Here is a 16527-nt window from a genome sequence, read left to right as displayed (position 1 = left end):
CTAGTTCAAATTCAATGCTTTGTGAGCGAGGCGATAAATCGAGAAAGCCGAGAAGACAACAAGCACGGCAAGAAGAACGGAAGCGAACAATGAAAATATAATTGAAACCCCAACGTTGGTACAAAACTTGGTAAAAACCTCGCATATCCATCCTTCATTAGGATTGCCCTCCAGCCCCATATAAAGACCAATGCCACCAGCTGCACCGGTGGCTGCGGCCACAACCCCAACCATTACCTGCACCACCAATTAATTATTCAACCAGAGTTAAAAATGTTATTGGTGAAGTCTGATTTCAATTTAATCCAAGAAGTACTGTTGATTCTTTCTTTCCTGATCAACACGATAAGAGAGTAATAAAACTAACAACTTACCACGTCAGTGACAATAAGTGTCAAATAGAACTTGAGGAGTGTTTTGGAGGAACAACGCTCCTTCTTAAGGATCCATCTGGTTCCACATATTGTACTGAAGCTATATGCAAAACATATTGAAAGCGCAACAACAATGTATCTGTACACACAAAAACAAAACAAAGCATAATTCGATAAAACTTAACCTTAAAAGCTAGTCGTTAATGAAAAACTGTCCAAGAAAGAAAAAAATAAACAAAAAAGAAGAAGAGAAAAACTGCCCAAGTTCTTATAAACCTTCACATCAGACTACTCGTTATAAGACTCACACGAGGGCCGGGAAGCCTGTGTATTTCTCTGTTACGGAGACATCGCCGAATAGTGTGAGGATAAGTTTGATTTGTGTGCTGTTAACCATGAGCAGTAGGGCAGAAAGTGATGAAGCTAACAATAAGACCCTAAGCCAAAAATTTGCCATGATCAGTTTGGAAGACCCCTTTATCATCAACATCGACTCACTATCCGATTCTATATTCCCATACTTGTTCACTCTCTCGACCTCCATTTTTACTCAATTGTTGAGTACACAGACACACTCATGCTCACAAGGTAGTGAAACAGATTTGCAATTTATAGAGAAGAGAGAAGGAGATCGAGTTGCTTGCAATTATTGATAACAAGAATTAATAATTGAAAATTAAAATGTGTATAGAATAATAATTCGAACGGTAAGAGGTCATTGTCTTCGAATTTCAAACACCCAAAATGGCATGAAAACATAGCAGCCATGCCAATCTCGGCTCCATGAACCACACACAACCACAGTACGATCACAATCAAAACCTAATCATGCGTCGGTGACATCTAAGAGAGATTTTCTCTATTGATGGAGAGTGGTTTAACAGCTTCATGGAATTAGGGAAAAGATAAACCAATGATGGTGAAATCCTTAGTTTAGCAAGCGGCATAGAAAAGCACACCAATGAGTTGAGTCAAAACGATATCGTGCATGAGAGGGCAGCGAGATCATTTCATGTTTGGAAGAAAGATACAGACATAGGAATGCTCGTGTACCCTGCCGTAGTGGCTCAGAGAACCTTTTCCCATACATTTCCCATTTAAAAAAAAATACCAATCTTAAATTGTAGATTAATCCACCCCACCCCACCTCACCTCTCCTCTTCCCCCCCCCCCCCCCAACTTAACCCAATTATACTGCTATTGAGGGGAAAAAGAAACTAGACTAGTTGCGGGAATTCTTCTTTTAACTCACCTTGTATTCTAGAGATGTTGAATTTAACATCTGTATTAAGAACATGATGTATAGTTTTGGTGGCTGAATCAAATCAATTTGAAGCAGGGATATTTATCTGTTCTGGTCTTAGGAAAGAATTTGTTCATCAATTCAAAAGATTGAGGTGAAAGCCATGATAATTACTAAAATTTGTCCCAGAGAGAGAAAATCTATCTTTGAAATAAATAGTTTCCCAAGAGTAAGTAACAACTGTAGTTCTACCTCAATATACATCTCAATAGTAAATGCACATAATATCATCACTGTAGTTTAAAATATGAACCTTTGTCTTAAACCATAATGGTTGACTATAAATTTTATATCCTGGAGAATTATGGTGCAGTTGTTTTGATATTTTTCTTTTACTTACCCCTTCATCTGTGAATTTGGATTTAATGCTTGATTTAAAGGTTATTGTGAATTTTGGTGTTACATTTATACAATATTTATTATTTCCTACTGAATGAAGTTCTTATGTCAAAAACTGCTGGATCGATTGTTGAAGCTGTGTTAAGAAGAGAGACCCAAACGAGGTTGAGTTCATACAGTCACTGAAAGAAGCCATAGAACGGGTGATAGCAAAGAATACTCAGTGAGTTCAACTTGAAGGAGCAATTTTCTTCAATCAGGACTAGTTCATATCAAGTAATACAATTTCACAGTGAAGGCTATGCAGATCTTTTCAAGTGAGTTTCCTGTGTGTTTCAGTTATATCCAAGTCCCGCAGCACTCAATAGAACCTGAGCATATGATTGTCTTCCTAGTTCCATGAATTGATGACTGGGGAGAGAGACCTATAAAGCAAGGATTTCATGTTCAATTCAGCCAAAGTCTTAGGTCCATGAATTTAAGTACTGCCAAATTTCTTGGGTTTGAATAGGTTTTTTTTTTTTTTTTGTTTTCATTAATCTCATTTTTTTTTTTTACCAGTCCCCAGATCCCATCTTGTAGTAGAGTGTAACTTATGACTCAAAATTTCCAAGTTTCCTCACCCTTCCTATAATAGGTTTTTGGTAGTTCTAAGTTCTAACCACAGATTGAAGGGGAATTTAATGGCCAAACCAAATCACTAATAACAGCAATATATATCAGTGATTAGACAAACTTAGGAAAACTGAATCACAAAATAGAGTACAAAGAATAGGATAAAATGCTTATAGTATCCCACCAACTTGGATCAGCTTCACACCTGGAGAGTTCCATTGCTTCAGCAACTTTATTTATTCCAATGTATCTGGCCAAAGGGCTGTTACAATATATTTAAAGAGAAGAAGAGCCAAATCTTAATCCTACTTGGAAAGTACTCCTATTGCCAAGGTAACATAAAAAATCAGGATTAGAGAAGGAAACCTAATCCTAAAAGCACAGTGCAGACGGAAGTGGAGGTTTATTAATAAAATACTAAAATTAATAAAAGACTTGGTAAATAACTAAGCCCACGAATTGGGCAGGCTTAATCAAGCTGAGCCTGGTTCTCTTCTTTGTCCTTGCATCACTCTTCCTCACTTAAAAGAAACTTGTCCACAAGTTTTGTTAAGTCTATAACTAATCTTCATGAGGTTAGTTCTAGCAGTTCCTTGAAGATTCAAATATAGTCATATAAGCAAGGGGCTCTTCCTTCAAAACGTATCCATGGGGTCGTCCACGAATGTGTCTTCAACCTATTGAACTTCATACTCGAGCTCTTGAAATTCTTCCTTGTTATCCTCAGTCTCCTCAATGAATGAGGTAACAAATAGGACATGGATGCCCCTACGCCCTTGTCATCATCATCCGATGGTTGATATTCTATACTTATCTTCCTCAGCATCTTTGGCGGCAGCAACAACATTTGAGTACATGCCTTTTGAGGACAGAATTTGGCAAAGTGCCCATACTTGTTGCAATGATTGCACTTCATGTCTCGTTCGCATTCATTCGAGCTTTCCCTTTATCATCATATGAAGAAGTGCTACTCGATCCACCTATGTGTGGAGGTGGTCGTGCAGCTGTTGATGGTCGCCTGTTCTCCTCGAGCCATAAGGAATGTCAGGAATCCTCAATATATCTTCAGCCGCTAGCAACAGTCATAATAATCATGAAGATCATACACAGGAGTTGTACCCATTGCCTTCCTGACCTCTGGACATAGTCCAAACTTGTATTCGAAGAATCAGCTGCATCTCATCTTCTTCAAGTGCCAAACATGACAACATACAATCAAACTTGCCTATGTAGTCAGATACAGACATTGTAACTTGGTGTTAGTGTATTCAGCTGATTATGTAGAGGAAACGCAAAAGATTGTCGAAGATAATTTCTCTTGAGATCAGCATTTTTGTCATCCCAAGTAGTAACAAGTGTGCCTCATTCTCGGTTCTGATTCTCTCATCTTCTCCACCACTCTCTGGCTGGTCCAATAAGCTGTCTTGATCAACTTGATTTTTCAAACTTTTGAAATCTCAGACCAGTCAAGAAATAACTATGAATCAAACTTTCTGCTGTATTCCATCAATCCAACGTGTGGATGCCGCTGATTCATGTCACGATCATATGGTCCTGTATTATAATCCTCCTAGTAGGATTATTGAAGTTCTTGTGTGCTGGTGGTGTAAAGATGCTCTATGGCAGCCTTCTTTGGTATCAATTGGTATTCTGAGATGGCTCGTTTCTGTGATCATCTAGAGTGGTCTATGGTGATAGTGTATTAGCTTGGTGTGTCCCACTGTTCAATTGTTGCTTCAGTGAGTTCACCTAAAAATTGGACTCTTGACCATATCAATTAGTTATTGAAGAGATCCTTGGTCACATGTAGGGTTATTGCTTGGAATAGCTATAGTTCTGATACCAAATTGGTAGAAGTAGGAACAACTCTAAAACCCTCCCAGATAAGATCCCAAGTTAAAAGCCCCACTTGGATAGAACCCGAAAAATTGACTGAAGTCTCAAACTACTCAAAATAACATCGAACTCTAGGAAATAATTCATCGGAAGGATAACAACCCTTCAAAAGATGGGAATGATCTGATGAGCGCTTTAGGAGTAATTAAGGAAACAGTGATCTCACGGATGGACATCCCAGAAACATTGAAATTGAAATTAACCCAATCCAACCAACAGATTGGTCTGAAATTCGGATCACACCACCCATTTAGTACCCTAAACCAATCCCCAAAAATATCAGAATGAATTACCGGTTTGGACTAAACTAATTATAAAAAATAAAATTTTGATACAGCAAGTTTCTGCAAAAGAGGAGATTTTAAGTAGCAAAGGATTTAGGACTTAGAAAAGGCCCAATTTCTGATCCAATTCTACTCCTGGGGTGTCCTTTAAAACCCCTAAGTTTGGGTCTGATCTGAAGACCAAATCAGCCTGCGGTTTCAAATCTATGGTGATGAAATCTGAAACTAAAACAGGGGAACCACATGTTAATTCTAACCACAGATTCAAGGGGAATAATGTCCAAATCAAATCACTAATAACAGCAATATACATTAATTATTAGACCAACAAACCAGTGATTAAAAATTTATGAACAGTAGAGAAACGATTGAAGGAATAAAACCAGAAACTGAATCGCAAAATAGATTATAAAGAATAGGACAAAATATTTATGGTTTCCCACCAACTTGGATCAGCTTCCCACCTTGAGACTGACTCGCACAATTCCATTGCTTCATCAACTTTATACATTCGAACGTATCTGGCCAGAGGCTGTTACAATCTATTAAAAGAGAAACTTGAGAGACAAATCTTAATCCTACTTGGAAAGTATTCCTGTTGTTAAGGTAACATAGAATCAGAATTAAAAAAGGAAACCCAATCATAAAACCAGCCCCACACACAGAAGTTGGTTTATTAATAAAACAATTAAATTAATAAAAGACTTGGTAAATAACTAAGCCCACAAATTGGGCAGGCTTAAACACCATCGAGCTGGGCCTGGTTCTCTTCTTTGTCCCTGTATCAGTTGGACTTGGGTTCTGATCTAAATCCAAGTCTCTGGCTTCTATAGAAGAATGAGAACTAAATTGAGTCTTTACAGGGCGCTTTAATGACTGTTATTAACTACTTCTCTGGCAGACATTAAATAAATTTTTTCACTATTCAAACTTGGAGTAGGAGGGGGTGAAGTGATTTTGATCCAAAAGGAAAAAGTGAGAAGAGGTATTGCATGTTCTGTGAATTCCTTATATTGAAAGAAGCTCCTTCTGCAGTAAGTTTCCATATTGGAGAGGTTATTGGGGTACTCATATTGTATCCGAAATCCATACAACAATAACAACACAACCCAACTCAGCCTTATCCCAACTTAATGGGATCGGCTACATTGATTAAAAAAAAACTGACAAATGAAAGACGGCAAATGCAAAGAAAAAGAAAGAAGTAAGAGGAACTATGCACAGCCCAACAAATCAGGAGAATCTTAACTAAATGGGGTCTGCTACATGGATTGTTGCCCTCCAATAGGTTCTATCTGAAGCCATATTTGGCACAAGAGCTAAACTATGCATGTCCTTCGTCACAACTTCTCTTATGGTCATTTTAGGCCTGCCCCTACCTCTTTTAGCTCCTTCGATCATGATCATATCACTCCTCCCTACCAGGGCATCCCTTGGCCTTCGTAGAACATGACTATACCACCTCAAACGACTCTCTCGAAGCTTATCATCGATCGGGGCAACTCCCAAGTCAGCTCTAATACGTTGATTCCTTATTTTATCCTTCCTAGTTTTCCACACATCCATCTTAACATCCTCATTTCTGCTACACATAACTTCTCAATATGACATTTCTTAACTTTACAACATTCTGCCACATACATCATAGTCGGTCGTACAACAGTCCTATAGAACTTTCCTTTAAGCTTTAATGGAATACATCGGTCAAAAAGTACTCAAGATGCCCCTCTCCACTTCTTCCATCCCATTTTAATTATTTGTAAGACATCATCCTCTATAACACCTTCCCTATTAATGATTGACCCCAAATATCTAAAATAATCACTTTGCAGTATCTCCCTTTCCCCAATACGCACCATGTCAGTATACATCATAGCATGGCTGAAATTACACATCATATACTCCATTTCGTTCTCTACTAACCTTTTGTTTCCAAGGTTAATCCCCATAGATCTAACTTAGCGTTAATCACTGCTTTTGTCTCATCCACCAAAACGATATCATCGGCGAATAGCATACACCACGAGACTTCTCCTTGAATGCTCTTGGTTAGGTCGGCCATGATAAGCGCAAAGAGGTAAGGGTTTAATGCATAACCAATCGTGATTGGGAATTCCTTGCCCTAGCCTTCCAAACCTCACACTTGTCACCACACCTTCATACATATCTCTAATTACATCAAGATGTTTACTCGACACCCCTTTCTTTACTAGAACACGTCGAATTAAATCTCTAGGCACTCAATCATAGGCTTTTTCTGGATCAATAAAGACCATATGGAGATCCTTCTTGCTATCTCTATATTTTTCATAAGCTTCATCAATAAGTAAATAGCTTTTGCCATGGATCTACCTGGCATAAAGCCAAATTGGTTCATCGAGACATGAGTCTCTCTTCTCAAATAGGCTTCAATAACATCCTTCCAAAGTTTCATAATGTGACTCATTAGCTTTATGCTTCTATAGTTATTACAGCTTTAGATATTACCATTATTTTTGTAAATCGAGACCACAATGCTTCTTCTCCATTCATCTAGCATCTTCCTTGTGTGCATAAACTTGTTAAACAGCTTGGTTAACCAAAAAACCCCACATCTTCCTATGGTTTTCCATACTTCTATTGGAATTTCATCTGGACCTAAAGTCTTGCCTAGTTTCATCTTTTTCAAGGCTTCTTTAACTTCCGCCACACTAACCTTACGCACATATCTATGGCTTGTTATATCATGTTGAATAACGTAACCGTCCGAGTCAATGGGTTCCAAGAAAATACTATCACTAAGTGGATTGCACGTGTTTAAATGTTTCAATTATACTGAAACCTTTGACTCTGGCATTTGTGATGTACGACAGGAAATTCAAAAAAAAGATATGGGTGTTGATCCTCAAGAGATGGGTTACCTCTTTGAACAATATAGATGTCTAGCTGGTGATTTTCAGATAATTATAAATAAAGTTGAGGATGGCCGAGGGGATTCTGGAAGACATAAGAATTTTGATCCAAGGATGCTCCTATGTAGTCTATTTTGTTATATCGCCAACTACTGAGCAGGATCATATTCTTTTCTTAGGTTGTGCTTCCTCCCTAAATAGAGACAAAGGTAGGTGATTCAACATTAGGCTGAAGGGACCGTGGCTTTAAAATGTCGAGCCGGATGTTGATCCACTTAAAGGTGATAATTATAAATAAAGTTGAGGATGGCTAAGGGGTTTCCAAAAGACAAGAATTTTGATCCAAGGATGCTCCTATGTAGTCTATTTTGTTATATCGCTAACTACTGAGCAGGATCATATTCTTTTCTCAGGTTGTGCTTCGTCTCTAAATAGAGACAAAGGTAGGTGACTCAACATTTGGCTGAAGGGACCATGGCTTTGAAATGTCGAGCTAGATGTTGATCCACTTAAAGGAGTTTTTGCAATAAATAGTTGTATCATTTTCTATAACTTGTGTTGGAATATTTACCTACATGGTATTGTTATCTTACTTAGACTTGCTTCATTGTAAAATTGTTCACTACTTTTTTGTTATTCACACATGAACCCTAGCTCAAGACAAGGGGCCACAATGAGAAAGTACTCAACCAAAGTTTAATGCGACAACAACTAACAATATCTGACCGTCTCCATCTCCAATCCATATCGATATTGCACCTTTGGATCCACTTACATTGCTCTGGGAAATTATTAGTCACCTTCTTTCTAATTCCCTATTATCTAGTAACTACCCTAAGTTTGAAATTAAGCAATTACATTGCTTGGGAATTATTTACTTGCACTCTATTTCCCTCAATCTACTGGAAGGCCATGTGTAAGGGTTTGGGGTTTAGCCGATTTGAATTTTGGTTCTCTTTCTAGCTGGATAGGTGTTTTTTTCCCACATCTGGTACAGATGAGGTGCAATTCATTCTTGATAGAGGTAAATGAAGTCTCTCCTCCCTCACTTTTGATTATACATAGCCATGGATTTTGGCTATATTGGTGTGCTTGACACTCTTAGGGCTGTTTTGGTATGATTTCTATTTCAATTTCAATGGGTAATTTTGGTTTCGAAAATTGTTTGGTTTGATTTTTGCAACTTATTTCAGTGCAATTGAAAACAAACAAAAGCGAAATTTTTAACACACACATACAAAAAAAAAACCTAGCGTGCAATCTGGATGAAGAACCAGGGGGCAAAATGGCTATTCAAAAGCTCTTGTCGCATTAAGGATCCAGTCTTCATAGAAGATATTGCCATCTAGGGCACAAAGCTCTTTATTCCCGATTTCAGCAACAAGCATTTCTACAAATTCCTGGTTTGGTCAATGAACTAGAAAGTCAAGATCGTTGAATTTCCGATTGAAGAAGCTAAAAACCTATGGCTGTTCGAACTCCATCTTCTCCCACGACAAAGGCCACTGGCCCACTGTGCGTAGGCTGGAAGCTCTTGTTGCCACCGCAACTTGCAGATATAGGGCTTTTATAGCTTCCCAAATCGTAACATGATGAGATATCAAAGTTATTTGGTAAGTTACTTTTCATTGGAGAAGGTGGATTAATGGTGGGGAAATTTTAGAGGTTGTAGGCTATCTTCACTTACCGGGGAATAGATGTCTTACCCCGAATTGTTTTCCTTTTGAGAGGAGGAAAAGGGTATTAGAGATGATGATGTCTGCATAAGAAAGTCAAAAACCAAGACAAAGGGAGAGAGATAGTGAGCTAGAAGTAATCTATTTGAGTATATTAGATATGGAGTTAATTAGATGTCAAAACACAGAAGGGTTTAAGGCATTTGCAATAAATTTTATGGTGGGTAATGGACTAACAATGTGTAAAAAGTGAATGTGATTATACATAACAGAGGGACATTTTCAAAGAATAGTGAAGAACAGATCGACGAAAGAAGAATTTGATAGCCTTCCTTATATCTACAAGAATCTCTGTGTTTTGGAAATTTTAGAAGTTGTAGGCTATCTTCACTTACTGGGGAATAGATGTTTTACCCTAAATTGTTTTCCTTTTGAGAGGAGCAAAAGGGTGATAGAGATGATGTCGCCTACACAAGAAAGTCAAAAACAAAGAGAGAGAGAGAGAGAGAGAGATGGAAGTAATCTAGTTAAGTTTGTTATATATGGAGTTAATTAGATGTTAAACCCAGAAGGGTTTAAGGCATTTGCGATAGATTTTTGGTGGGTAATAGACTAACAATGAGTAAAAAGTGAATATGATCATACATAACAGAGGGATATTTCAGAGAATAGTGCAGAATAGATAGACGGAAGAGTTTGATAACCTTCCTAATATCTACATGAATCTCTCTAAGGTTTGTACGCTCTTACCATTCTTGATTCGACTTCGAGAGGGTAAGGTCTAAATTTTTTTTCCTTATTTTCAAAATTAATCTTCGTAAGTATTTATACTCCAAAAAAATTCATATAATTTAATTAAATTAGAATTGCTTTCATTTGCCATCTTGTATGCAGAGTCTATAACTCAAATATAAACATTTGGTGAATTCCCCAAGAAATTATGGTTCAAATCCATCAGGACCCATTAATTTTTTTTATGTTTCATTTTGAATCCTTATAATATGAGTGTAAACGACAATTGTCAATAACATCATAGAACTCAAAAGAGAGACAAATATGTAAAAATTAAAATTTTGGTTTCTATAAAATAATAGAAAGAATTTATATTTATGTCTTAGTGTTATTATAATGTTATCCAAAATTGTCATTTACACTCACAAAAAAAAATAAACATTTAAAAAAACCAATAAGTCTCGATGAACTTGAATTACCATCCCTTGGAAATTTCAAATGCTGTAATTGTTTAAAATTAAGAACTCACACACAAAAAGCATATGAGAACAATTTTAATTGAATAAGAATATGAAAACATTTGGTGGATTCCCAAGAGATGGTGGTTCAAATCCATCAAGACTTATTTGTTTTTTTTATGTTTTATTTTTTTAATTCTTATAACATGAGTGTAAACGACACTTATCAATAACATCATAGAACTCAAAAGAAAGACAAATATGTCACAACTAAAATTTGGTTTCTATAAAATAATTGAAAGAATTTTTATTTATGTTTTGATTACTATAATGTTGTCTATAATTATCATTTACACTCATAAAAAACATAAACATTTAAAAAAAAATCAAGTCTCAATGGACTTGAACTACCATCTCTGGAAAATCTCAAATGTTGTAGTTGTTTAAAACTAAAAACTCACATACGAAAAGTATTTGAAAACATTTGGTGAATTCCCTAAAAGATGGTGGTTCAAATCCATCAAGACTCTGGTTTTTTTTATGTTTCATTTTTTTTATTCTTATAATATGAGTATAAATGACACTTATCAATAACATCATAGAACTCAAAAAAAAGACGAATATGTCAAAACTAAAATTTGGTTTCTATAAAATAATTGAAAGAATTTTTATTTATGTTTTGGTTACTATAATGTTGTCTATAATTATCATTTACACTCATAAAAAACATAAACATTAAAAAAAATCAACAAGTCTTTATGAACTTGAACTATCATCTCTTAGGAATTTCAAATATTGTATTTATTTAAAATTAAAAACTCATATACAAAAAACATATGAGAACAATTTTAATTGAATAAGAATATCTTCAAGTGTAAAATATTTATTAGGATCAAATTCTAAAATTAATGGAAACAAAATGTCAAGACCTTGTCCAATCAAAACCTAAGCAATTAAAAGGGTCAATAAAAATTGTTAACAAACCAATCTAAAAATAACAATGGTACCCAATCTCCATTGTTGCGTACAATCATGAGTGTTACAAAGGTTTCACCTATCTCCATCAAGTATGAACTACGCTTCATTCATATCCATATCAAATATTCTAAGAATCAATATCAAATATGAGATCAGTCTCAACCAATACCAATACAAATCAACTCGTATCTATCTAGATTAGACAAAGTTACCCTTGGTTTAAATCACCGATCCCCTCGAACCAGGGTGGCTCTTAGATCAGGATTTGGGATTGCAAATACCAATACAAAACAAGTGATTTCTACCAATTCGATACCAATCCCTAAAACCATGGTTAAAGGTGTTCATAGAAAACATCAACCAAACCAATTAACATAACCTTCCAAGATGAACCAAGGCTTTATAGCTACTATTGGGGAGAAGAGGCTAATTTTGTGCAACCCTAAGTAGGGCATCTAACAAAGAAATCCAAACAACCACAATTGGTAGGATTTTATGATCCTCATCCAATAAATTTAAATGGTAATATGTAATCACAACATAAGTACCAATTGGGAAGAGATAATATCCTTGTACTACGAAACAATAATTCGAATTGCCAAATGCAAACACTATTAATCAAAATTCGAGGACATGCACAACACACAAAGTTCCCACCACTACAGGGCCTAGCAGGGTAATGATGCAACCTTTCGTAGAGAGGTTTCCAAACTTGAACTTGTGACCACTTGGTCAGAATGGAGCAACCTTATTATTGCACCAAGGCCTACCCTCGCTATTAATTGAAATTGACTTATTAAATCACAAAAGAAATAAATGTCATGCACATGTCTTGACTTAACTGTTGATAAAGGTAGTCAACATACATCTTAATGTAGTCCTAGATAAGTAGGAGACCTACTAAGAGCCAGACAACAGAATCAATCGCAAAAAGGGTTACTCGTTCGAATGGACAGCACTAGGATTTAAGTTAATTCTAGGGTTTATGATGGGAATTTGGAAATGGGTCTTATATGGCTTTAATATGCAGGTCTAGGGGGTTATTATGGGATAAAAATAATTGGATTTGGGAAGGTTTTAAAATTCTGCAATTCTAGACAGAATTCAATTGCAAGTTTTGGGTTTTAATGGAGTGGAGGAATGGAGGGGATAGAGTGGGAGTTATGAGCTAGGTTTAGGATCGAACGTAGGGAAAAGTGTAGGGGTTGTATGCTGGAAGTTTGGTTTGAAACTAATGGACAGATCTACAATTATGCGGGAGTCCTAATTTAAAATAGGAGTTGCAGGTTTAATGGAGGTTAGGGTTTGATGGATATAGGTGAAGGATATATGCAGGAAACTAAAATTACTTATTGGTTTGATCTCCTTCAAAGGCAGTAGTAGCAATAGCTTAAAGAAGCTCGATTGACGAAGAAGAAGAACCTCCCGGTACTGGACAGACGCAAGGAGTCGTGAGAGTCCACTCACCCTAGCACCTTGAGATCCACAAGGCAACACTCACACAAGGGAGCAATAGCAACAACAAAGGCAATAAGCATAAAACTGAACTTTTATTAATCAAAATTCGTATTCAATACTTGACCCCCTCAGAACCTTATATAAAAGACTCAAAATTAAACTTAGACACTAAAAAAGAATGACCTAACACAATCTTTAACCTATTAGCTAACTTAAACTGACTAGGAAACTGAAATAGTAAAAAAAATAGACTCAAAACATAGCTGAACTTATAGAGTCCTAATCCAGCCCAACTTACATCGCTTGACCACTTAAGTTATCAATGACCACTTAACCAAGTCACATGATCACTTAAATTGAACCAATTGGATACAACCAATTTGAACCGATTCAATTAAAAAAACATAAAAATAAACTAAGTATTAGACTAATCCCGTATGCAACCTATATACCCAATTTTAGGCCCATAAAAGTGACTTATTACATAGAAAACCCCTGGGATCAAAAGAGCAACATATATATATCCCAACTTAGACTTATTCCTAATAAAATAAACCTATTTGGGTGATGAATCTGCATCACACCTAATGTCATCAAGGAAGGCAACATTACATTTGAAATCAACTAACATAAGATCTGTTCATATAGTCACATTTTCAAATATAACCATGTAAGAAGAGTATACTTGCTAATCACAAACTATTGAGAGAGACTCGCACTTTGTAGGATTAACCTTAATCTAGAACCAAACAATATTATTAACCAATATCATATGATGAGAAATCTATAGAAGATAAAAACCAATCCCTCGAGGACTCTGACAACACAATCTCATGAGCAGGATCTGGAGAGGAACAAAATCTTGATGTCCAATTAATAGAAAATGAAAGAAACTTCAAAACGGTCTATATAATAAGAATTGGAAAAGATATTATGCCCAAGAACATGGCCTATGCCAATGCTCCCATGTGCCTCTCTCTCTCTCTCTCTCTCTCTCTCTCTCTCTCCTCCCCATGCAAAAAGACTAAAGTCCTTAATTTCAAGGAGGCCAGAGATAGACACAAGGAGAGCTAAGCCATGCTCCCAAACCAGAAACCACTTCCTATAAGTACATAAACCAAGTCCCTTCTTATGGTTAATTTCCACTGGAATCTTTAAATGCAAGGCTTAGAATCAAATTTCAGTTCTCTGCCATCTCAACACTCAAGTTTCAGTTCTCTGCCAACTCAACTCTCAAGTTTCAATTCTCTGCAGCTAGAAATTCTGTAGATTTTAGTGGTACGACTTGGGAGGATTCTCAAGGGTCTATTGAAGGATTCAAAAGCTCCAAAGTAAAAGCATGTGGATTCCAAATTTCCAACACCCTTGCTCTCTTCAATTCTTCACAATTTCGTTCTATAGTTTCAACTCGGTTTCCAACATCATTAGTTTGCTAATAGCACAATAATACAAAATCCCTATTCAACAGATGACTAGGAGACGAATTACAAAAGTGCCACAAAAGAAATATTATGATTTACGAGGAATACCAAAGATTTTTAATACCCTTACTTTTAGATCATGATCAAGCTTTCTCGCCAAAGCCAAGGTCGTCCCAGAGCTTGGAGGGCCTACAAGCAACGAAAATATGGATGAGTCTTGGAGCTTATGGGTAGTGCTTAATTACGATTTAATCTTTTATTTTAAAATTTAAATTAAATTCTTACTTTTCTACGACTTTTTAGCTTATTTTAAATCGTGTCCTTTTATCCACATTTGCAAGGATAGTAACAACAATATTCCCCCTTGATATCAGCGAGAATTAAACCTGTATGAACTAGAATTCAAGTTAGAACCCTGATCTATGAGAACAAGTTCCGTAGCTCAGCTTCTTATCATTTTAATGATTTAAAACGGATCGCATGAAAGGGTTTATTCATCATCAGAATAGAAATTTCTTTCTCATCCACAACTCCAGATTCCAGAGCCGTGTAGGAAGGTGTCCTAAGATTAATTTTCTGATTTCATCACATGATGAACAGTTTTCCCCCTTTCATCCTCAAACCTAATAAACCTACAGATTAAAAATTGCTTAACAGAATATAATTTCAGAAGCAAAACGATGAAATTACCCGGAAACAAATTCCTCAGATCAAGTGTTGGATATGAAGTTTCTACTGCCTCATCCTCATCCCATAGGCCATTGTAATCAAAAAAGAATTTAGACGGGAAAAAACAGGTTACTCAGTAGTGGCGTTATGTATTAGGTTCGATTCTGCCAGCATTTGTCCTCAACTTCATTTCAGAAGAGGGAGCTTGTTATCCTCATCGCAACCTTTCATTTCCCCTCGAGATTGAAACCAATCCCAACAAAAACAAATTAAACCAAAAACAATTTGTAATAAGACCCCAAAACCCTAGCCCTTAAAGCTGCTTAAACGAGAGGAAAACAATAGAAAATCAAAATCAAAATCAAAACCAAAAAGAGAAGATCGCTCAGTTCAGCGGGGTTGTCGACACGCAAATTGCTCCGAAGAGGAGAAACCTGCATTCCGGTCTGTTGAGCTTGAATTTTCGGAGTCATCACCGCAATCTTCTACTTTACCTAGTATTCCTTTGAAACCCTAAACATAAAAACACAAACAAACCAAACCCTAAAACGAATCGAAAAGCTAACAAAACTAACAGCGAACGCAATCCAAACCCTAGCTCATTCAGCTTTTGCAAGACTTCACGAATTTTGATACTGCTTATTTATAAGATTGGATTAGGGTTCGAGACTTCATAACCGGCTACAACCGGTCAACACTGGCTTTAATGCTTTATCCTTCGCGACCGAGTCATGCGTTAGATGCGGAGTCCGACTCCAACCTTTACACTGATGGGTCGGGTTTAAGTAAGGGTGGTAATCGGTTTTGTTTTGGTTATTCGATTCGGTTTAATTTTGGTTCAATAAACCAAAATCGAATCGAACTCATAGTCATATCACGAAAAAAAATTTGAAAGTTTTATTATCATGTTTCGAGAATAACCAAATAAATTATATTTCAAATTTAATGGCATAGGTTTAATCACTTGTTTTTTTTTCTTGGGTCCATCAAAAGGTGTTTTTGGCCCAAACAAATCTATTGAGGCTTTTCCGCAATCCAAACCCTAGCTCATTCAGCTTTTGCAAGACTTCACGAATTTTGATACTGCTTATTTATAGGATTTGTTGGAATTTTTCAAAATATTGATGTGGACTTTTAGTCCCACATCGGCTATGAAAGGAAAGCTCATTGGATTTATATGTGTTAGTAGTAAGTAGTTATTATTATCACATGTAATGTTAGAAGAGATTGTACGGTGCACTTGCGAGCGAGGACGGTACCCGTCCGAGCGCGTACGCGTACGCGTGAGCGTGCGCGAGGTGCAATGTGGCGCTTTGATGGCGCACTGTCGCAGTATGTCGCCTTAATCTTTTCGGGATCGACGGTGTCTGATCAAAGGGTGCGTGTGACCCATCCGAACAGGCCTTGTGGGCCTATAAATGGGCCACGAATTC

At 36.5% G+C, this 16527-nt stretch overlaps 1 protein-coding gene and 4 non-coding genes across 5 annotated transcripts; all 5 read right to left on the bottom strand.

Moving 5' to 3' along the window:
• LOC122665948 (CASP-like protein Ni6) lies at positions 1 to 918 on the bottom strand. The gene is made up of 3 exons (XM_043862073.1): positions 683 to 918; positions 375 to 513; positions 1 to 237 (listed from the first exon to the last, which is right to left on the bottom strand). Exons 1-3 carry the CDS (start codon positions 916 to 918, stop codon positions 1 to 3), a joined length of 612 nt encoding a protein of 203 aa, XP_043718008.1.
• A 14000-nt stretch (positions 919 to 14918) lies between these two features.
• Positions 14919 to 15022, bottom strand: LOC122666431. The gene has a single exon (XR_006333620.1). It is a non-coding gene; the product is annotated as a small nucleolar RNA snoR31/Z110/Z27 (small nucleolar RNA).
• A 63-nt stretch (positions 15023 to 15085) lies between these two features.
• On the bottom strand, positions 15086 to 15178 carry LOC122666442. Its single transcript, XR_006333631.1, has one exon. It is a non-coding gene; the product is annotated as a small nucleolar RNA snoR31 (small nucleolar RNA).
• A 45-nt stretch (positions 15179 to 15223) lies between these two features.
• LOC122666349 lies at positions 15224 to 15322 on the bottom strand. Its single transcript, XR_006333541.1, has one exon. It is a non-coding gene; the product is annotated as a small nucleolar RNA R30/Z108 (small nucleolar RNA).
• A 151-nt stretch (positions 15323 to 15473) lies between these two features.
• On the bottom strand, positions 15474 to 15577 carry LOC122666432. The gene has a single exon (XR_006333621.1). It is a non-coding gene; the product is annotated as a small nucleolar RNA Z107/R87 (small nucleolar RNA).
• Positions 15578 to 16527: the final 950 nt, after the last annotated feature.

The sequence above is a fragment of the Telopea speciosissima genome, chromosome 6 (genome assembly GCF_018873765.1).
Source record: "Telopea speciosissima isolate NSW1024214 ecotype Mountain lineage chromosome 6, Tspe_v1, whole genome shotgun sequence".
In the NCBI taxonomy this organism is placed as follows: Eukaryota; Viridiplantae; Streptophyta; class Magnoliopsida; order Proteales; family Proteaceae; genus Telopea; species Telopea speciosissima.
This window is presented reverse-complemented; position numbering and strand designations above follow the sequence as displayed.